Source organism: Rhipicephalus microplus, unplaced genomic scaffold, assembly GCF_043290135.1.
Source record: "Rhipicephalus microplus isolate Deutch F79 unplaced genomic scaffold, USDA_Rmic scaffold_370, whole genome shotgun sequence".
Lineage (NCBI taxonomy): Eukaryota > Metazoa > Arthropoda > Arachnida > Ixodida > Ixodidae > Rhipicephalus > Rhipicephalus microplus.
The window spans coordinates 30,618-53,256 of record NW_027464935.1 but is presented as its reverse complement, the minus strand read 5'-3'; the positions used below and the strand labels follow the sequence as shown (position 1 = coordinate 53,256).

General features: G+C 44.1%; 1 protein-coding gene across 6 annotated transcripts; it reads right to left on the bottom strand.

Annotated features, from left to right (window-relative positions):
- Positions 1-1,186: 1,186 nt before the first annotated feature.
- Positions 1,187-15,645, bottom strand: LOC142794066 (uncharacterized). 6 transcript variants are annotated; one of them, XM_075885853.1, is made up of 4 exons: positions 15,230-15,645; positions 10,200-10,262; positions 7,948-8,036; positions 1,187-1,535 (listed from the first exon to the last, which is right to left on the bottom strand). In XM_075885853.1, exons 1-4 carry the CDS (start codon positions 15,420-15,422, stop codon positions 1,257-1,259), a joined length of 624 nt encoding a protein of 207 aa, XP_075741968.1. In that variant the 5' UTR covers positions 15,423-15,645; the 3' UTR covers positions 1,187-1,256. The 6 variants fall into 6 exon arrangements, with proteins under 6 accessions (XP_075741968.1, XP_075741967.1, XP_075741966.1 ...); XM_075885852.1 differs by lacking the exon at positions 1,187-1,535 and adding an exon at positions 1,561-1,792 and having other exon boundaries at positions 7,810-8,036; positions 10,200-10,254; positions 15,240-15,645; XM_075885851.1 differs by lacking the exon at positions 1,187-1,535 and adding an exon at positions 1,562-1,792 and having other exon boundaries at positions 7,810-8,036.
- Between the last annotated feature and the right edge of the window lie 6,994 nt (positions 15,646-22,639).

The window sequence follows — 22,639 nt, the reverse complement described above, 5'->3', positions numbered from 1 at the left end:
TCGCACAATGTCGGCGATCGAATCCACTTGAGGTTGCGCCGAAGGCAACAGTTTGCGCAGCTCTTCCCGCACGATCGCTCGGATCGTTTCACGCAGGTTTTTCGGAGTCACTGGTTTGAGCAGCAGTGCATTCTGGAGTCAGGCGACGATTATACTGTCTGGTGCGCATGTCAAGGGTTTTTTCGATGGTGGTCGCCTCGGATACAAATTCTTGGACGGTGTTCGGTGGATTCCTCATTAGTCCCGCGAACAGCTCCTGTTTGACCCCTCGCATGAGGAAACGAACTTTCTTCTCCTCAGGCATGTCTGGGTCAGCGTGACGAAATAGCCCAGGCAGCACGCCGCCGTTGGACCAATCTTGGACCAACATCGGCTAACATCGGCACCGACGTCGGGCCCACGTCGGAAGTGCAACTTCATCCAATGTCGGGCCGACGTTCAAGCCAATGATGGGCCGACGTTTTGCCGATGTTTTAGCCAGTATGCAACCAACATTGGGCCGACGAAGGCCCACCGTATTGCCGACAAAGCTGCCAATGTTCGGCCAACATTGGGCCATATTTCAGCCAATCACATGCCATTTTTACGCCGATGTTTGCTGCACGACGAATATTGGCTACGGATGTACGACCGACATTGGACCAATCCAGGGCCACATTGCAGCCAATCAAATGCCGTTATTACACCGATGTTTCCTGCACGACGAATATTGGCTACTGATTGGCTTGCCATCATGTAACCATTATTAGTAGGGAATTTATCTTACCGGAAGATTTAAACAATATGCCTCGATGACCCGCTCTTGTAGCTTTGCAGCCCTGTATACTTGGGGCAACAGAAAATTGAATGCTGAGAACTGAAAGCAGTTACTCGATCTATTTCATCTTTTATACTTCATTCCCTTTGCTAACACTAGAAGTGTAGTTTATTTTTTTACCAATTTATCTTTTGCAATAGTGAGTGCTTTATTTGGTACTGGTATTTGGTACAGCAGATCGAAAAAAGTCGTTAGGAAGTAAATGTTGAAAGCGTATGTCCCCCACTTGCAATCCCCACATATGTCCCCCACATCGTAATTGAGAATATTCATAGTTTAGAGCATTTTTTTGTAACTAAAACATGGTGATGGTGCTTCCGAATCAGCATAAGCTAGCCGAACAGTGCACCACCGACAGTCTGCAGACTATTTATTCTTTGTTTTTTTTATTTATTTGGTACAACAAAAAATGTATACATTGAAAAATATATATACACAACTAAAAAAGGCCCGCTCTACTGCAGGTCAGGTTGCGTTGGGGGCACAGTGACAGTGGTGCTGTCAAGGCCCTGGCTGCTGTGGCTGGGCAGGAAGCCAGCTGCCGCGAGCAGCCGATAATCTGCACTCTGAGAGTGGGGATCATCGGGCTGCTCCACAACAAATGCTTCTCTGAAGCGCCGCTTCCTGCCCCCACAGCGATCACCAGACCCTGGCAGCCACCTCTTAATAAACTTGAGGGCCTCCGTCTGGTCGCACCCTGCTTTTTGGCAGATGACATCTGCATACAAGAACAGAAATACCATAGTACACATGAAGCACTGCAGTACAGAGAATACACAAGAGTACACACACATAAAACAATGAACAAGTCTAAGCTGTCACTAATCTACAGAGCCTCAGGGTCACAAAGGCCCTTTTCCCTTTTCTGCCATGAAGGCTGTACAGCACTTGCACGTCATGTGCCAATACAGCCTTCATGGCATTCACACCAATTTCTCGAAGGCCACGTCCCCCAATCTGCAGGAGGTGCTTGCGCTGTAAAAAAATGCAAGAAGCATAGATGGGGTAAACGCAACAGCACATCGAAATGTTTTCATGATAAAAATCTGCAAGAAGAGGACACTGAAAACAACAACTTGAATTTTTGGGCATCACAACATTTCATTGTTTTTTTACGCTAACTTCAACTCACTTGACCTAAAATGGTTTCCACATCAGCCCTCTCACACTCAGTGTGAGAACCTATCAGAGTCCTTCTCTGAATGCAGTTTCGCTGTTATGAAATCAAATACAACACTGTTATAACCCTTAATAAATATTGATTCTAGCTATGAAATAGTATAATTACTTTGTACAGTGCTAAAATTCCAATACACGTTTCTTCGAGATTACAATGTCTTTGCCTGAATGTTGGCCAGGAGTAGCTTCTACAGGTGAAAAACGATAAAATATATGGAATTCAAAAAGAAGCTTGGACATGTTTTTAATCAATGCATTGTAAGCAGAGCACAACAAGATAAATGAACATGATCAAGGCGTACTAAGAGGCAACCTTAGAGCGACCAAATCTTGGTCATAGATGAAACTGATAGAAAAATAAAGGTCGCACTAGATGGTCGCACCATTTGCTGTGTATATTTTTCTGTGATAGCCAACAAAGAGGCCTGTCGCTATAGAAATCTCATCACAATAAACAAAGGTGTTTTTTTCTTCACACTGCGAAATTGGGTGCATGTTAGATTTTTAAAAGAGTAAGAAATCGGCTAACACAAGGCAGGGTGAACTGTAGCTCAAAGTAGAGAGAGCCGCAGCGGACACGAAATAGGGTGATAAATAAACAAAATTACTGAATGTCTGTTTTAAGCAGGCTATTGCTAGTCACTGCCCATCAAATGCACGATGCCGCCTACATCGTCTGCTAGCTTAGGACAGTTCACTCGGACTTCACAGACTATAGTAAATACAGTCGAATCTCATTATTTCCAACACACTTAATTCGAACTGACGCTGTGGTCCTATCAAAGCTATACCGCGCTCCAAAAATGCTCTCAGCACCCCGCCCAATCCTGCGGTGGCACTTCAGACACCTCATCGCTGTGCTTGAAGAAGAAAATGAAGAAAAGGAAAGAAAAGACTGCGGTGGAATGTTTGCCAAATGCCAATCTGCGACATTCCTGTGCCCCGCTTCGGCTTTTTCCGTCCCTGCCACGTAGAGACCCTTCTCCTCTTAACACTGCGCATGAAGAGAAAGAGGGGAAAAAAAGCTGTCGCAGAGAGTTGCCTCTCTCATGCCGATCTGCAACGCGCCGGTGTCACGCTTCCCTGTTTTTCGTTCCTGCTATGTAGAGACTCTTCTCCTTTCAACACCGCGCATGAAGAGAAAAAAAAAAAAAAAAGCTGCCGCGGAGTGTTTCTCTCTTGAATGCCGATCTGCTTTTCTCCAGGTGGAGACACTCCTCCATTCTCATCATGTGCTGGCCACGCTCCGGCTGCAGCGCAGATGGTAACAGTGGAAACACAGTTGTCTTCGAAGAGTGTCAGCACTGGACATTGCCGCGCGCAACTTCTTTTGCCAGGAGAATACTGAAGCCGAAGTACAAATGCTTTGCAAACTGCACGCAAAACTTGTTGACTCGTTGCAAGGCCAACGTGTACAGACATGTATTGACTACTTTAATTAATGACGGATGTCCTGTAATTTGTGAATAAAACTTCTCCATGCACACGCATCACTGCATGGTGAGCCCTCCGCTCGTTTACCGTATTTACTCTATTCTACCGCGCCCTCGATTGTAACGCGCGCCCGGTTTCCACGACAAAAAAAAAAAAAAAAAAAAAAAACAAGACATCGGTTGCAACGCGCACCCTTTTTTTTCGTTGGCCCGCTTGATCACACCACTAGCGAAAACGACTCTCTTTGAGAGCGTCTTCCGTTTAAATATAAAGTACGGGGGAAGCTTATGCCTATCTGACATGCAACAGAGCATTGCTGTCACTCTAGTTTTACCGTGGCCCGATGTCAGTACGCAAACTTGCATCGCCCCCTTCTCCTAGACGGTTGTGGTGCCAGGCATGTCGAAGTAAAGAGGCGTGTGATCGGCATTCCCGATTTGCCCAAGCAAGTAGCCGTTGTTGTGCCCCAAGTTTAGGAGGAACCTCTGAAGACTCTGAAGCTTTTCTTCGTACTCCTCCGGCAACTTCCGGCATATGCCCGTTCGCCTTCGGAGGGAAAAGCCTTTTCTCTTCATAAAGTTCGTTAGCTAGCACCTGCTCGCTTTAAAATGGCTCTGCATTAGCCCTTTTTCTAAGGCTAACTGCATAGCCTGCACTTGGAGCAGTTCTGTCGTCACGGGCCGCTGTGCCGCTCACTGCTTAATCACATACTCGCCGAGCAGCTCTTCAATTTGTGGAAACCGACCCTGCTGTGGTCCACTGAAGCCTTTGCGTGAATCTTTACTGTCGACAATATTCTGCTTTTGTTTCCGCCAGTCCCGCACGCACGTTTCGGGAACACCGAATGACCGCGATGCGGCCCGATTTCTGTCCGTTCCGGCACACGCGACGACTTTTCTTTTAGAAGCAGCATTGTGGTGCACTCGTCGAGTTTTTGGAGTCGGCTCTACCATGGCGTCGATGCTTATGTACTACAAGATGACGAACTCCTCAGCACACGTATGAAGTGCCGCGCATGGGAAACACATAGGCAGAAATGACCGACGCGCCATGCCGACGCACGCAGGGGGCGGCCATTTTGTAAGTGGCGATGGCAATAGAATGACCATATTCAGTTTTTTTTTCGTACTCGATTCTAACGCACATGCGATTTATGAACTCTCTTAAGGGGAGATGCGGGTCGAAAAATCGCGTTTTTTGCGAAAATTTCCACTTTTGAGATATTGCTTCTAAAATCACTTTTGATCATTCAACTATCATTTCCCCAAAGGTCATAGCTGAATTCAAACGAGAAAGTGGTAAAAAGTCGATCTGCGCTAGTGAAGGTAGCTTCCGAAGTCGCGAATTCACGCATCCGACGGCTATTTTTGAAAATCCGCCACTCGGCAACACGATGACGTCCGCCATCGGGGTTTGTTCGGTGGTGTAGATCAAGGCTCCTTCTAGTGTACAGGCGTCCCCCTAGTTTCGTATTTTAGTGAGGAATTTCACAAAACAGTCGTTTCCAAGTCGGTTTGCAGCCAAGCTGCAGCCGCTTCGCGCATCTCTACCGGTCACATGGTACGCTACCGAGGCCGCCATTGGCTACATCTGATCGGCCTCGCTCGCTGAGCGCTTGCGACGATCGGCACTTGCCGTGCGTTTCTACGTTTTTCCGAGTTCACCATGGATAACTCGAAGAAGCGAGACTTCCGAGCACGAAAGTTTGCAAGCAAGAACAAGTACCAAGGGCGTCGACGTAAACCGAAGCGCAAAGCAGCGGTAGAAGAATGCGAGCCGCGGGCCACTAGGCCTAATCAAGGCAGCGGGGATACGGCGGCTTGCGGGAACTTTGACGAAATCGACGCCGCGATCAAGTTCATCAGCGCATCAGAAAAAAAGATTGAACAGTTCGAAAGCGAAAGAACGAAGAGTGTTTGTGGCTCTGTGAGCGGAGTATTTTGTGACATCGGCGCACTGACATCGATGGTAAGCCGTGCTGTTTGTCCAACATGCCACACCGCTGGACTCGTCGTTCGCGACACCGCAAGTAAACGTAAGGGCCTCTCTTCGTTCCTCGAGCTGCACTGTGATAACAGTGAGTGTCCTGAGTCAGTGGTTTCTGCCGCGCATAGTTCGCGGCGTGTTCTGCCGGAAAGACAGCCCACCGATGCCGGTGATGACTGGAGCTACCGAAGCGGCAGCTCGCGTGACAGCTTCGCTGTCAATGTGAAGGTAGTTGTGGCTGCGCGTGCAATAGGCATTGGGCATGAACAGCTGTCGCGTTTTTGCGCTATTCTTGGACTGCCAATAGCTATGCATCATAAGACTTTTATTGCAATTGGCAAAAAAGTTCATGCTGCAGCTACCAAAGCTGTGCAAGAAAACCTGGCGAAAGCGCGGATGATAACTAAAGAGAAAGTGGATGGGGCTGATGTTGCTGTCATGTATGATGGCACATGGCAAAAAAGAGGGCACAAGAGCCACAATGGCATCGGCACTGCTGTGTCTGTGGACACTGGTTTGTGCCTAGATTTTGAAGTGCTATCGAATTACTGCCTTGCCTGTAGCCGGCACCAGGACTTGGGTGATGAGGAAGAAATATGGCAAGCATTCCACACACCTGTCTGCGAAAAAAATACAGAGTGCTCCTCTCATGCCATGGAGACTGAGGCAGCTTTGCGCATATGGGGCAGGACATCCTCATACACAACACCATTGCGCTTCACCAAGTTCCTCAGTGATGGGGACAGCAAAGCTTATACCGCTGTCGTTGAGGCCAAGGTATATGGTGAAGCTGTTGTGGACAAGGAGGAGTGCACAAACCATGTGGCCAAGCGTCTAGGCACTGCACTTCGGAAACTGCCAACAAGACTTCCACGAGGGGAAAAGCTGACAGATGGCACAATTCAGAAGCTGCAGAACTATTACCGTATTGCAATCACAAACAACAGAGGTGATATTCTGAAAATGCATCGTGCCATCTGGGCCTCATATTTCCATTCATCATCGAGCAACACAGCAGGCAGCCACCGATACTGTCCAGAAGGGGCGACTTCCTGGTGCAAGCATAGGCGAGCTGAAGCGCTTGGGGAGGCCCCACCCGACCACACACCAATCTTGACCAAGGCTCAAGGATTGGCTGTGCTTCCCATTTACAAGCAGCTCACAGATGAAAAGTTGCTGGTGCGTTGTATCCAAGGGAAGACCCAAAACGCTGCAGAATCTTTGAACAGCAAAATCTGGTTGTTGTGTCCGAAGACTAAGTTTGCCTCCCGGACAACAGTGGAAACTGCAGCTGCTATGGCCGTGTTGTGGTTCAATAAAGGACATTCAAGCTTTGAACACGTGCTAGAGGAGCTTGGTGTAGTCCCACCAGATCAACTGATCACCCTGGGCCAATCCCGCGACCAGAGGAGAATCGAAAGAATGTCTGCGTGTGAAACAGCCGAGGCAAGGGCCCATCGGCGGAACGTGGCAAAGAAAGCGCGCCTTGATGACTCCCTTCTCAAGCGGCGAGAAGGATCCACATATGGAGCAGGACAATTTTAGGTGCTCTAGCTGTGTCCCTTCTATGATATCACCAAGTTTTGTGCAAATCGCACTGTGTAATCATGAGTAAACATATTTACAACTTTCAAATGCATTTTTCTCGATTTCCATTTTGAGGTAATTCTCTCATCTTGTGCACAATCTTTTTTAGGCATAAAATAGTCCTATCTTGATGAAATTTTGCACAGAGCTTAATCAGCCACTCTAGAATACAAGTATCTACTTTAGGTTGCATTATACATCACAGATTTTTTGTTACACAACTTGATACACTGATAGAGAGATGTAAAATATGCATTTAGTACTTTTAATTTTTTTTTTTAATGTAGCAAATAAATTTTCTGTTTGAGGTACTTTTCTGTATTGTACTGCTCAAGTGCAGCAGAATGAGCCATTTTGCAATTCTGTGTGAAAATTTTTAGTAAGCTTTATTATGTGCACAAAAAACACTATATTTTGATATCAAAGTTGTAGTAACTCCGGAACTACTATAGCTATCAAACAAATAATTGCAGTTATGAAATCAGCACTGCAAGCTTTACTAACACCTAAAATTTCAAGGAGCTGGGTTATGAAATAAAAAAAAACCTTTTTCGAGTAGCATCTCCCCTTAACCGGAAAAAAGGTGCGTGTTAGATTCAAGTAATTACGGTAACTTTCATTATTTTGAATTTCTTTTAATTTGAACAAATTTTCTGGCCTCTTTGAGTACGAATTATTCATATTCGACTGTAGTACAGTGGCTCATGAGATAACCTGACTAGTTTGTTTCCCGAAACACAATATCTTAAAGCAGTACTAAATTTCTGCATGTTACATAGGCATATTAAAAATCAAGAAATATACACCAAAGCCGCAGCCACAGCTTTACTCTGCACAGCTGCCTCTGCTGCCTCCACTTCTCCAATTGTACCAGCAGGCAGCCGGGGAAGGTCAGAGGGGCGCTGTGCTGGCTGGGCATGCTGAGGCACGGACAAGAGCCGTACCTTGTGCTTCAGCTGTCGCACCTCCTGCAGAACCTCTCTTTGTTGCTGCCGGATGCCAAGTTGGATTCGCAGGATCCGTAGCAATAGAGCTGAAACATACAAGAGTACATACCATATTTACTTGCACAATTTGCATCCTCACATAATTTGCTCACCAGTATAATTAGCCAGCCTGCTTTACTACAAGAAACTTTTTGCTCGCATACTTTGCCCTCCCCAACCAGCCCGAGCCACCTTGCCAGCACACACACAGACACATTTGACTTCATGATGCTCTGGTCAGGCACATCTCTTGTCGAGCAGGCGAGTGCAGTCTTACACAAAATGGACTGAGTGCAAGGTCCCTTCTTCCATGAACTTTTATGCTTTCCCTAGAATATCGAACTTGAAAACTGAAACCTGTTTATGTGTAGTCCGAATGCCTAAAGGTTTGCCTCCTATCTTCCCACCTCTTCCACGGCAAGAATGTATTCCCGAGACACAGCACAGATGTTGAACGCGTGCAAGGACCTGTCACATCAACTAGATGAGACAGATTTTCGCACTCATTTTTTTTTTTTTTCGGTTTCGCCATCTGGCCATTGCGTTTTTACCGTTCCTTGTGATAGGCTACAATAATTATATACGAGGCAGATTGCTGTTATAAAGCTTACCGAAGAAAACTGAAACCGTGCTACCGCTAAGCACATCAGCGTGGAGTTCTTCGACATGCAATATTCAGTATGGGAGCCAGCAGAAGAGTGCGTTGAATAAGACTTAGCAAAGAAGCTTGGGTGTGTTGGTTAGATATCGGAGGGAACACAACGCAATAGAAGACTGGGACAAGGAATGGACACACACACACATGAAGGGTGACACACACAGCACTGTGTTGGCATCGCGCTTCCTTGTCTGCATCTTACTTTACGTTGGGTTCCCGACAATTATTGGAGAGTACTTATGTTCTCTGGTATAACCCTGTCGTGGGAACTGGTTTTTGTGAGCACTGTTCGGAAGAACTTCAAGAAAATGGGGGCATTTGAACAGGCTTAGCAAACAAATGACAATCCGCTTTGAGACAGTTGTGACAGCGCCTGCAACATATATTCCCAGTTGAGCTTTTAGGCCAGCGATTCCTACTAGCTTCGCACATGACCGGATTGACAAAAAAAGTACACATAATACGCGAGTATATACCGCATTTGACTCTGTAGCTTTGATGAACCAGGCAGATACACAAATTTATCCAAAACTCCATTAATTCTGTTGCAAAATTATTCAACAAACAAATTGCGATGTTATCCATGTTACTATACGATTGTGGCACTTTACCATTGCAGCTTTCCAGGAGGCACACATAGTGCAGCGTTAGTTCACCACTCGCAGTTAATTGTATGCAGTCGGTTGCTCACAGCAACTGACTGCATGCAATGGTGAACATCTTGCATGCTTGCACCGCTGTTTCAGCATGCTGGCTGCTTCCCATACGGCTATCAATTGATGTTCACAAAATTGGGAAGATGAAGAAAGACTACACAGTGCCCTCTGGCCACCCTATACTCCAAACGTCCAGCCAACAAACAAACAAAAGAAACAGAAGTATGCAAATGAATATTATTCCTAATGCAGCTGGAATGGAGTGTAGTTTTCACCAATTCTGTGTGTTAAGTCAATATGGAGTGAGTTAACTCCATAAAGTAGCTTTTCTCATAACAGTGTTCACTCTATTGTAACACAAGGAGTGACTTCATAGCATCTAGAAGGAAAAATAGAATCTTCAGTATTTGATAGAAATAATGTCAGGCTCTACCTTAAAACAACAATAATCTGTAAAAAGAACTTATTACATTCGAAAAAAAAAAAAAAAAGGTAGCACAGTTGATCCCCTTTACAAGAGACACTGATGTAACAGACAAACGGGGAAAAGAGGCACCAGTGTGCAGGCTGACATTTGGCCCATCATGCATCAGGCACTCCGTAGATGCGCCTGTGCAGCCGGGAGCCCTGCAGTCAAGCATGCTGAGCAAGACTGTTGACCACTGTACAATGACACATTGCCACAAAATTTCAAAACTTCATTTCACAGACTTCTGCAAAAGCTTCTTACACTCTTGCATAATTTTTGCACAAGCTTTTCTCATTCTTGCGTGATTTTCGTCAGAACATATAAGTGTTGGAAGTTGTATGTCCCCAAAAACTTGCACAATACAAATAGCATACATTAAAGTCTATCACTTAATACGTGCATAGTGTAACAATGAAAGGAAACTCACGCATGGTTTGCTCCGAGCCTTCCCCGTGCGGTGCCTCCTTGAGCCTTGGAGAGCACTGTACAGCTAGAGCAAAGTAGCATCAATCCAGTGTTAATGGCAGGTTAACAAGACCACAAAACTAACCCCCATATTCATAAACGCTCCCCCCGACTCGACTTTCACCCTTCACTTGACAGAGTTGAGCACTGTGCCGCTGCTCGTTTGAAAGCGACGCTGCGCTACTCGAGAATCACAGCAGATTATTGCTGACATGCAGCAATTTTCTCTGCTTAGAGACGGCGCTCCCATCAGCCATCTCAAGTGAAGGTGAAGCGTTGAGTGGAGGGACGTTCTAGAATACGGGGGTAAGATTGGTTGCAAGAACACTACAATAGACACACTTAATTTTTACACTTCATCTATATTGTACAGCTACACACATTCTGCATCCTTATAATGCAACATATACATACAGGCTTATAAAGTAAACACTGTAGGCTGCTCAAATAACACCTACACAAAAAAATTACACAAAAGTGGCCATGCGCAAAGTACTTTTATTTGAAACTCACAAAACTTTTGCGGTGATGGAGAATAAATAAGACAGGTTACGCTTGGAGGCACATGAGACCTTCGCAGCTTTCATAAAGTACAAAAAACAATATGGTATGTGTGTGTGTATGTACGCATGAAGCTTCAGCCTTTACATACGGTTTCTTGAAAGAATCGACTATGAATTTTATGGCACCTGTGTCCTTCAGCGCAATTGAAAGCCTGCTGATCAGTGTGTGCAATTGTGGAATAGTTACATGGAAAATGGCGTGAAACACCTAAAATCAAATTTTTCTAGCTAGGAAATATGCAGCTGTGTATACACAACACATGCTGCAAACAGTGGGAGGTGACCACAAGAGTGATTTGAGTGTAAGCGGCAGTATTCCGCATTCATGCACCCTGCCATTTTCAACTGTTGCCCAAAAGCAGCACCACTTCAGCGTGCTACTTTTTTTTTTTACATCATAAACAGCACGGAATACAGCGAGGATGAAAACAACATATGCAATTAAATTTTGAGCACTATTTATGGTGCGCATGATTGATTGATTGATATGTGGGGTTTAACGTCCCAAAACCACTATATGATTATGATAGACGCCGTAGTGGAGGGCTCCGGAAATTTAGACTACCTGGGGTTCTTTAACGTGCACCTAAATCTGAGCACACGGGCCTACAACATTCCCGCCTCCATCAGGAATGCAGCCGCCGCAGCCGGGATTCGAACCCGCGCCCTGCGTGTCAGCAGCCGAGTACCTTAGCCACTAGACCACCGCGGCGGGGATGGTGCGCATGAAAAAAAAAAAAAAATAGCCCTTTGTACAACGACGAATTCATAATTTGCCTTCACGGACCTTCTGTTAGGCTGCACCACATACAGATTTTTTGTGGCTTTCAAAAGAGATTTGAAAAAAAAAAAATAATAACCGTGTTTACTCTCGTCATGAGCGCACTCACTAAGTCACCCTCATTTCAGTCGCCAAAATTTTGAATTTTTTTTCTTCCACATATTAAACACACATCTTACGTTCATCCGCTGAAGTCCCACGGGCTCTCCCCCACCTTGCCGCCTTCGCTCGCTGCCACGTGCCATTTTATTTTTGTTTCTATTTGTTCATGGAACGTCCCCTGTCTTTTTTAATTATCTCTTGTAACATATGTGGCATTATCTTGTTCCCGAGGTGCCACAGGTGCTCTGCTATGTAGATGCACCATTAAACTAGTATTTTTGATCAAATGTGCATTTCTGATGTTTACCTTGCAAGTACGTAAAACTGGCATGCTTCTTGATCTACGATACACATGTGGCTTGTCTCACTTTGAAGGAAAAGTTAGCATACAATGGTGTAAATGCTTAGAATTTGAAATATTGAGGCAGCAGCACACCGGAGATGATCATATGGTAAAGAAACAAGTGCTGCCTTATTACTGGCAAGTTGTCACTTATATGTACAAATAAATTTTGCGAGCTAAAAAAAGTACAAAAGCACAGCGAGGCTATGATGTGGTTCAACCTGTGGATTCGCTTCATTTATCACGCCATATGATGAAGCTTCCTTTGGTAAAACTGCTCAGATAAGAAAAAAAGTTTGCTGTCCAATACAGCTACTATACAAAGTGTGCACGTGCATCTCGCAGCGCCTTTTCGTCACTTCCGAAATGTGCCACCAACATGCCCGGGCACCAACCGAATCTATCGCCTACAACTGCCGTGTTGTCTCCTTGTGCTTGCACCCGTTTAGTTTTGCCTCACGATGCAAGTTTGAGAAATTATGAGCTGCTAGTGAGGCAAGTTGATTTAGTAGTCCACGCAGAGGGAGCAGAGCTTAGGGTGTTTCTTCGCTGAAAGTTATAACCTGAAATTGAGAACGCACATTCCGATTTTCCTAAAAGTACCAGCGTATTTGGCTGGTGCAGATTAACAAAAGCTACTTGAAGAAACTTTGCAACATTTGCATCTTCAGGTGCAACTTCATTACGGGTAAGTGCCATAGCCAAGTATTTACCTGCAAACAGATATAGCTTACCAAGATACTGTACATACAAACTTGTCCGCAGTTAAAATCATGATGGCGAGGAAGGCGGTTAAAATCGTGATGGCGATCGCGGAGATTTGGTATTGCATTGAAACAAACTATAAAGAATGGGAAACAATATTAGTTCACTTTGAAGTATAGCCGATCGGTTCAAGTTGGGCGTCAGGATTTTTTTTAATTAGTCAATTAATTCTATACACGGTCTCTATCATGTTCAGTGACTCCACTGTACATTAGCGTACAACAAAAGCAAAATACAAAGTGAAAAGTGTGTTAAAGCATACGCGAAAAATAAAGTGATGACTGGCATTACCGCGGCACACACCACGCAAAGTCGCTATCTGCCTTGTATAATATTTTCCTCGACTATTTCCACAAATTGCAATCACAGAGGCTCAAGCTCAACATCAGCACTGTTTAAAACACTTGGGGGGGGGGGGGGGGACACATTGCTACTTTGGTGGCGTAGGCCGTGACAATATATTCATGATATTATATCTCTTGTAAACTTGCCTAGCTCTGCACGACTAGTTTTCGATGGGAGCAGCTGCGCTTCGCACATCCACTCTTAAAATTGCGGCTCGAGAGATTTTGAGCTTTCACTTGTTTTTGGGCCAGGCAATTTGTAGTGAAAGCAAGATAATAGGCCCTCATGGGTTGTGGCGGGCAGCCGGTGTACGCCGTGGCTGGCATATGTGTCGCACATCTTGATTATCTGGTCTTGTATCGAGTGAACGAGCGAGGCCTTCCTAATCCAATGAGCTCGTTAAAGACAACAAAAAACCACAATGCTTCCACATCGTTCACAGCAACAGATGACGAGCCCCCAACAAATCGCACTGCAGCACGTGAACTGCCGTAGGTACCCAGGGAGTTACCCGGGCATGGCGGGAGAGGGCGACAACGGCAGAAGTGACATCACAAGAACACTATGTATAAAGGGGACATTTAAAGACTTTTTTCCCATTTTTAAACTTCGTGCACTGTTCTGTCACAATTTATAGCTCAGAATAGTTGTATTTTGAAAAGGGCACTAATTCATAAGCACAATGGTTCAAGGATGGGTGCATTTAGGGGGCCCATTCTACGTTTTACTTATGCCCTTCAAGAACTTGCTTACAGGGCCAAAGTCCTGTTTCAGAAAGAACACGCTAGTGCGTGGCCAGCAGTCCGTCAAGCATTAGTGCTGGTGAGATTTGGAAATGCAGCGCATGAGCATCCTCATCTGCTACTTCTCTGCTCATGCTCTCGGGGTTTACTTGCGAGGCACGGTCCTTCGCACTTTTCATTTTCACACTGTAAATCAACTGATACCAACTCTGCCTTCCATTATTTAATAAACCAATATTTCATGGTCACGAGGACGAGCTTAAAATGTTTGCTACATCAGACCTGAACAGCATTTTGAGTCATCGAAACTTGCTAGTTGCAGCGAGCATTATGCGAAAAATATGATGTGCTTTACGGTGACAACTTGCAAAACACTGCAGCAACGATTAAAATCATGCATTTTTTGTGCTCACAGGAAATCCCTGAAGCAGGAGGCACTGGGCTAGATAAATTGCGCAGCTAAAATACGGATGCGCTTTCCAATGCTGTCATGCGTACAGGCAGAGAAATGGCAGACAAAACTGGGCGCACCCCGATTCTATGCGCATGCGTCCCATTCACAAGCCTCGCTGCCAGTTAGCACAACATGGCTCACTGTCCATGAGCTCGCTTGTTTCCTGTAACAGTGGACCATACGGTACACCTATTTAAAAACGAGGATAGAATGTATATAATGCAGCATCTGATGAAGCCATGACGATGTGTTGCTGATGAAATCTGGAACTCTAGTTAGTACCCTTATTGTTAACCAGCCGACCGACTAGCAAAAAGATTTGCGACTGAAATGATGGCATTTACACCTGCCCTTAAAGGGACACTGAACAAAGTTTTTGCCGCCGAGATTTTCAGCCAAAGCAAAAGATTGGGCCATGAAATTCATAGACAATAATAATTTCAAGCAGAAACTACGAAAACATACTGAATTTGATGAGCCTTTTACAAAATGCCGCGTCTAGCTCTTAGACACGGCGTTTTCTAAAAGGTCGCGACATTTATTTTTCAAGTTTTTTTTTTTTGTTATTCAAGACAAATCTACGGTGCATTGCTCACAGAAAACAAAATTGCCTCGGTAAGATTTCCTTGCGAGCAGCTTACTAATTTTAAGGCAGGCGCGTTGATTCGTGAACTGAAGGATGCGAGTGATCGATCTTGCCTGCTTGTGGCTAGGCGACAAAGGCTTTACCTCATGTCCTGGTGTAGCTAAGTCACGCAAATGGAGCAGAAAATGTGCATTATCATTTATTTCACCTAAATATCACACGTATGTGACTTATTGCCGGTGACAGGTGGTCAGGATGAAGTCGACAAGTTGCAAATCTGAACAAGAATTCACTCGAATGAAAAACCAACCTATACTCACGTGCACGGTGAAGTCGAACACGTCGTCCGTCAATGTTGTCGCTGATGCCCGAAGGAAAAGAGAAGAGGACAAGTGACGGGGTCGTCTCTTTCTATAAAGTCGGCGGAACTGCCAGAACGGCCAACACAAAAGGCATCGGGTTGACATTCCTCCATCTGAGCACCAGTCGCTCCACCCGGGCATGCAGCTGCTACGGTTCTACTACTATCCTCTTCCCCGTGCCTCTTCCCGACATTGCAGTGTTGCTGCCATACTCGCGAACCTTTTTAAATTAAAGCACGCAATCATGTATTATCGTGCGCCATACTAAACTTAAAAACAGTGCGCCGGTACGTGAGATCACGAAGCGCGGTCCACGCCATCACAAGAGCAATTAGAGAAATGAAACAAAGAAAACAAAAATGTATAAAATATTTGTTTCAATACGATCCGCAATCCAGTTTCCTGCAGCGGCTTTTGGCTCTGTATGAACGGCCAAGCCAGTGCCAAGCCAAGCTTGCGTCCCTGATCAGCTGTTTGTTTCCATCGAGAATTCAACAGTGAACTGGCAATTTGTTTAGATGATATTGCTAAAGGGCTTGAAATTGAATATTTCTCTACGTACTACTAGTGTACTTTTCCTCTCTGTTTCCTGATCACAGTGATGAGATTGAGGAAGTTACAATTTAGAAAACAGCAAGTGCAGCTCAAGCATTGCTAGTATCGCTGTTTCGGTAATAAAATGTTACAAAGATTTTGCCCCGCGACCTGCTTGCCGTGTTCGAGCACCCAGTAGAAATTTACGGTGCCGCGTTTGAAAGAGTTGAATAAAATTGCAATATTACGAAAGAAAGGCTCTGAAGCAACATCGCATTTTATCAGGCCTACACCTCCCACACCTAGACGAGTAAAACTCGTCGATATTATCTTGCAAAGCTGTGTATAATATTTAAAACACATTCTTTAGCCCACGATGAATTGTTCTCTCGTGTGGCTTCTCCATTTGGTACTGTCATGTTAACTTACAAAGGCAACTTTCCATATTTAGTCTCTTTAGATGTTGCAAAAGCTTGACACGTGGTGTGTATGCCATACTGATAATTCTCCTCGTAACCTGGGTCCGCCTCTTTAAACAGCGTCGCATTTTATTGTTCGCAATTGTGTTTGTTTTATACTGTAAGCGAGCTGTGTGATTTCATCAATATTCACGAGTGTTCCCTGACTATACAAACACGTGCGTCTTATTTGGTGTGGTGCACGTTTGTATGTAGCAAAAAATGTCATTTCGTCAGCGTGTGTCTGCATACACTTGCATGCCCTGCAGTACGTGTACATAATTAATGCAGTAAGGACTGCAATGCATAACCTTGCATGGGACATATATTCCATGCACCCTCAGAGAAATGTTGTTTGTTATGAGCCTACTGTTTATCATTACATTTTTTTTTTCGTTAAAGTTTCATCTCCATATAAAGCAGCTGTATACAGGCACGAGCTTCAGCAGCTTCCTCGTTGTTCCATTTTAAATAAAACACCAAGCCTACCCGAATCAATGATCTGTTTGCTATCATTACTGTTATGTGTTCTACGATGTACACAAGGACAGTAGTATACAAAAAATAGGGAGGGAATTGAATGCCCTGCCTGCATGGCTGCGCCGTTTCACAAGATCAGGCGCTGCGCTGTGAAGCTCCCTACCGGCGTGCAGAAATTCAAGGGAGAGTACAATAGCGTGGTTCAAGAGGACTTGTGGGGAATACTAGACACACTGGGTGTAAAAGATGGAGTCACTAATCGTTTAAAGGAAATCTATAAAACTAACAAGGTAGTTAAAAAGTGGGAAAAACAGGTATCCAAGCCCACAGTGGTGAAACGTGGACTTAGGCAGGCGTGCCCACTGTCACCCTTCTTATTCATGATGTACCTACAAGGATTAGAGGCCAAATTAGAGGCAAGGGGACTTGGCTTCAACCTCTCTTTAGTCAAACAAGGAAAACTCATTAATCAGGCACTACCAGCATTAATCTACGCAGATGATATAGTGCTAATGGCCGACAACAAGGAAGATTTGCAGAGGTTGATGGACATCTGCGGTAATGAGGGAGATAGGTTAGATTTTAGATTCAGTTAGGAAAAATCAGTAGTCATGATTTTTAATGATAACAAAGGTAGTGAGCTTAGAATACAGGAAGTCACGCTAGAGATAACAGATAAATACAAATAACTGGGCATATAGATAAGCAATGGGACCAAGTACCTGAGGGAACACGAAATATGCGTGACGACTAAAGATAACAGGAATGCAGCAGTGATGAAAAATAGGGCACTGTGGAATTACAATAGGTATAATGTTGTGAGAGGAATATGGAAAGGGGTCATGGTTCCTGGGCTGACGTTCGGCAACGCGGTCTTGTGCATGAGGTCAGAAGTTCAAGCAAGATTAGAAATTAGGCAACGTGAAATATGTAGGCTTGCTTTAGGAGCTCACGGGAATACACCAAACCAGGGAGTACAAGGTGATATGGGATGGACATCATTTGATGGCAGGGAAGCTAGCAGCAAGATAAAATTTGAGAAGCGATTGAGAGAAATGGGGGAGGAGCGTTGGGCTATGAAGGTTTTCAGCTACTTGTACATGAAAAATGTCAATACAAAATGGAGGAAACGAACCAGGAAATTGACTGGTAAATACTTAGAAAACAGCAGGTGGCCAAACCAGAAAGAACTATCGGTTAAAAAAAAACTGCAGGAAACGGAGACTGACATGTGGAGAATTGGCATGATTAAGTAGTCTGCACTAGAGATCTGTCGAACTTTTAAGCAGGAAATTGCCAAAGAAAGAATCTATGATAATACTCAGGGTAGTTCTCTAGTGTTTGAGGCAAGGACGGGAGTATTGCGAACCAAGACATATCGGGCCAAATATGAAGAGGTAGACGCAATATGCAGTGCGTGCGAAGAGAAAGAAAAAACTTCCAAACACTTGACAATGCTCTGTAAAGGGCTTCACCTTATAGTTCAAGATGATGGTGCAGAGTTTTTCAAAGCACTGGTGTTTAGGGACAGGGAGGGCAAAATAGACTTTAAGCGGGTAGACTTAACTAGAAGGAGGTTATCTGATTGGTGGCTAAAGTCAAGGCACGATTGAAAATTAAACCCTTCGCTTCAAAGTACCCGTCCAACTTTACTATTTTAAGGGGAAAAAAAAAAATGTAGTGGTTAGTTTACTAAGCATTACGGCTAGGTGACGTTAGCCGCCGCCCGATCTAAAGGGTACGGCCACATCCATCCATCTATCCAGCCAAGAATATGCTCTCTGGCTTGTTGCTCCAGGCCTAGTCAGGTAGATTTTCTGGCCTCACCGTTGAATTGTTTGCTCGGCTTGTGGCTTGCAAACATTGCGGTTTTGGGCTTCGTATCATCTTGTTCCGTCATCATGTCCTCCAAGTGGAGGACATGTCGCAGTGTGAGGAGGGAGTACGACAAGGCGCTGATAGAATGAGCTATCAGTCTTACTAGGCAGGCGGTTGAGAGCGCACCGAGGCAGCTGACGCACACCAGCACTATCCGCTTCCTGTATAATACAGGCTAGGGAATTATAGAAACACAGAGCAGAAATCAACTCTTGTGCCTCTCTCATGCACTCACAAGGCAGAACCTGCTTCGAACACTGAGGACCGAGCTAAGCAACACCATGCGTGACGATAAATCATGGTCTCCTATTGCAATAATGATTAAGGCACGCATGCAACTTAAACCATTGTCACGCAAGATGAATTCACAACACCATCGAAGAGAACCCAAGGCACGTGCTGATTATTATGTACGGTACAAGCGCTAAATTCATGCAGACGTTTAGTTGGCGCTGCAGTAGGCCTAGTTGAAGGAATGGCCACAGCTACTGCTGTGATGGAGAACGGGCTCATTAACATCTTCATGTAGATTAAAACGGCTTACCCCGAAATGGCTGGGAGTGTCACGCTATATCCCTAGCAGTGGCACATGCAGTTGCATATTTAACGATTACAGAAATGGCGTACCGATTTCCAAAGCACCTATCAATACTTCCGTCAAGGCGTAGCACCAAACACTTTATCGCACATTTCGGGAAACATTCCTTTTTCTCCCTATCTGGTGGCTAGGCATGACTATGCCCAAGAATAGGCATGTTATTATGTATGTCGGAGGTATTTTCATCTGATCCCTGAAAAATTATTTCCCTAAACCCATGGAAAAAAAAAGAAAATGGAATTCGCACCTGTCATCACATTGCACCCCATCACAGGAATGGGATCAGATTGGCCTGGCGCTCAATACTCCCTTACGCTTAATCAGAGCTCGGTCTGGCACCAGCTCCAGACAAAACCATTTATACTCTCCTGTCTGGCACATCTGTTTTACTCTGCTCTCTCTCAACCAGAGTGCACCATGTACCTGTGGTTCACCCCTGGTGGATCTTTTTCACTGTTTGTGAATTGCACACAAAGCCCTTACTGGTAGATCCTATTCCCAATTCTTCATTATTCTCATGGGAGGCCACTCTTTGGGCAGCTTACATCACGACATGTGCGTGTCATGATGTCAGTGCCGTCTTTTCTTTCTCTTTTGCTCCTTCCCTGTCCTGTGTTTCTGGTGTTGCGCTGCAAACAAGTGAAGATGTTAAAGAACACCAGATGTTCAAAATTTGCTTCTCATTAATATATCGTGGTTTTGGGAATTAAAACCCCAGATATATTGAAAGAAGATGCATGAAAAGGGAAGGATGATATTGGAAACTGGCAAAAAAGGGATGACCGACTTCTTAAGCTATGCTGCCATTGAGATTTTCAGCTGTTCACGCAATTCTCACACGTGGCTTTGATGCAGCTATGCACATATCACACAAGCATGCTGACTGTACAGTTAGTATAACTGCAACGTTCATGTACCCAGCCTTCATGTACCCTCTATGACATTTCAGAACATCTGAGTCAGTGTTAGCATCAAGTTATGTTCTTCATGCTGGGGAACCAGTGTGATGAGTTACCATTTCTACAGATTGAAGCCCTGTCTACCTGGAACAAGCTGCAAGATATATAACTAAACGGCCCTTTTCAGGGCCAGTCAATCTCTGTCCGGTTTGGATGCACCAACTGATTCCCTTTATCATCAACCCTCAATAAAACTAGCAAATGTTTGTACATGTGCAAGCAGTGTCATTCAATATCATAGGAAATGCTTGTGAAGCAATTTCAAGGAGAATCGTTTTTCTGATCTCATAGTGAGGCATTAGGAACACCTTAGTCACACCAAATGCCATTATTCAATGAGAGGAACAAGAGAAATATTTCACTGGGAACTATTAAGTAAACAAAAAAACAAATGTTTTCAGATACTGCGAGATCATTTCATAAAAAAGCTCAGAAGTTGCTATGTGTGGCCACATTTAATCTGTGCAAGCATCGTGTGGTTACAAAATTCTGTACCAAACATAGGTTCAGCTTTCTGGAATAGACCGCGCTGCACAAGCTAGCTCAGTGCATGCACTTCTGTACCCTGCCAGAGAATATTTTTACCACCAGTATGTTGTAACGTGAAGTGAAATGGTGATTGCATACTAGGGCGCATCCTGCAGGACACCAATAAAGTTGTTTCACTTGATCGGTTGGTGTGCTGTAAGCAGAACATTTCCAAGAAAAATCGTATAGTTTGGAGGAGGACTTAAGCAAGGAAAGGTGTAGATAAAACACTGGATTCACTGGCATTATCCTCACCAAGTATAACATTGTTTTTCTGGTGAAGCTTTGTGTCTGAACAGTGAGCAGGATAAGCTGGTAAAAACATGCAAAATGGGAAGTCTAGCACAGCAATCTGTGCAGTACTGCTCATTCCATGGAGCATTAATTTCACAGGCTTTGCTCATTGTTAGCGTTAGGCCTATATTATGTCCACTGCAGGGTGGAAGCCCAATCAATGTTCCCTGTCCTGTATGAGCCAATTTCATATTATGGCTGATAATTTCTCGATCTCATTGGAACTAATCACCTGCCACCCTCTGCTACGTTTCATGTGTTCTAATATAAATTAATTGACATTACTGACCTGTCATCCATCTTTTTTTCTCATTCCCAACTAATGCATTCATTTTTGATAAACTCTGCTTTCTTCCCATGTCTTAATATTATGCTAGCCTTTTTTCATTTTTCTGAAACATTATCTTTGCTCAGAAGCTAGAAGTTATCAGAAAGAACATAACGACATTCTACCTCCTGAGCATATGGCATCATCAATACAAAAATATAATAAAAGTGAGAAAACATCCGATCTATATAAGAGGCCCTAAAATACTGCAGGAGGCAACAAATAAACTGGTATTTGTATAAAGGCAGTGACAAAAACTTTGACTACTGTCACTTATTCTGATTCTTGGGACATCTTTTTTAGTACATCATAACACATAATTACACATTTACACAATTTACACAGAGGAATTGCCACCACGTGCATTGAGGCCACCCTTCAGAAGTCATGTGAGCACAAGGATGAGGTAAGCCTTAAAGACCAGATTAAAAGACTAAAGGATGCTGGATATCCCAACAGCACCATCACACCCGTGTGCTAAACCCTCCTGCAGAAAGTCAAGTTAAACAAAACAGGACCAAAATAAAAACAGAATGACCAAAGAATGATCTTTGCATGCTATACCGTACGTACATAAGGTGTTTCATAATATAAAGAAAATAGCGAGCCGATATGATTTTATCTTGTTATTTGCCATCCCTTGCAAGTTTTCAAAAGTGTGTGTACTAAAAAGCAACAGGAATAGCCATTATTTCACCATTCGTCACGAGAATAGGTATACTGAATGCCAATATAATGTTGTGTATGAGATACTCTTGACACGTGGAAACGTAAACATAAGACAAACTGGGCAATGCCCCAATGTTTGAGCAAGACAGCATGCTTAAAATGTTAAGAATGGCTATGGTAGTCGCATGGCCATACACTGTAAAGAATGTAAGTGCAGTTCTATGTTTCATAAAACACTGTTTTTGAAAAAAGCAAGAACAAGAAATGAAAGAGAGACTGTGAAAGCATTTTCTTGTCAGGAAGGCCATGGATCAGTGCATCAGTATACCTTCACTCATCCATTCGGAGAGAGAGTATGCTTTTCTCAGTTAAGATTATATTATCATGGTCTCACATGTGTCGTTGTGCATGAGCACTGTTCTTGTACTCTGTAAAAAAGTGGGCGTAGAATTTAGTTGGCAGTCAGCGCTCTTTCCTGTCCTTTTTGTCTCTTCCTGAACTTCTCTCAATGTTACTAGAACACAACCACGATGAACCAACTTGCCCAGATTAAGCTATTGTTGACGAAAAGTCAGAGCATGAAAATACTTCAGGGGCTCAGAACCTCCTCACTACCCGTCTAGTTACGGCCC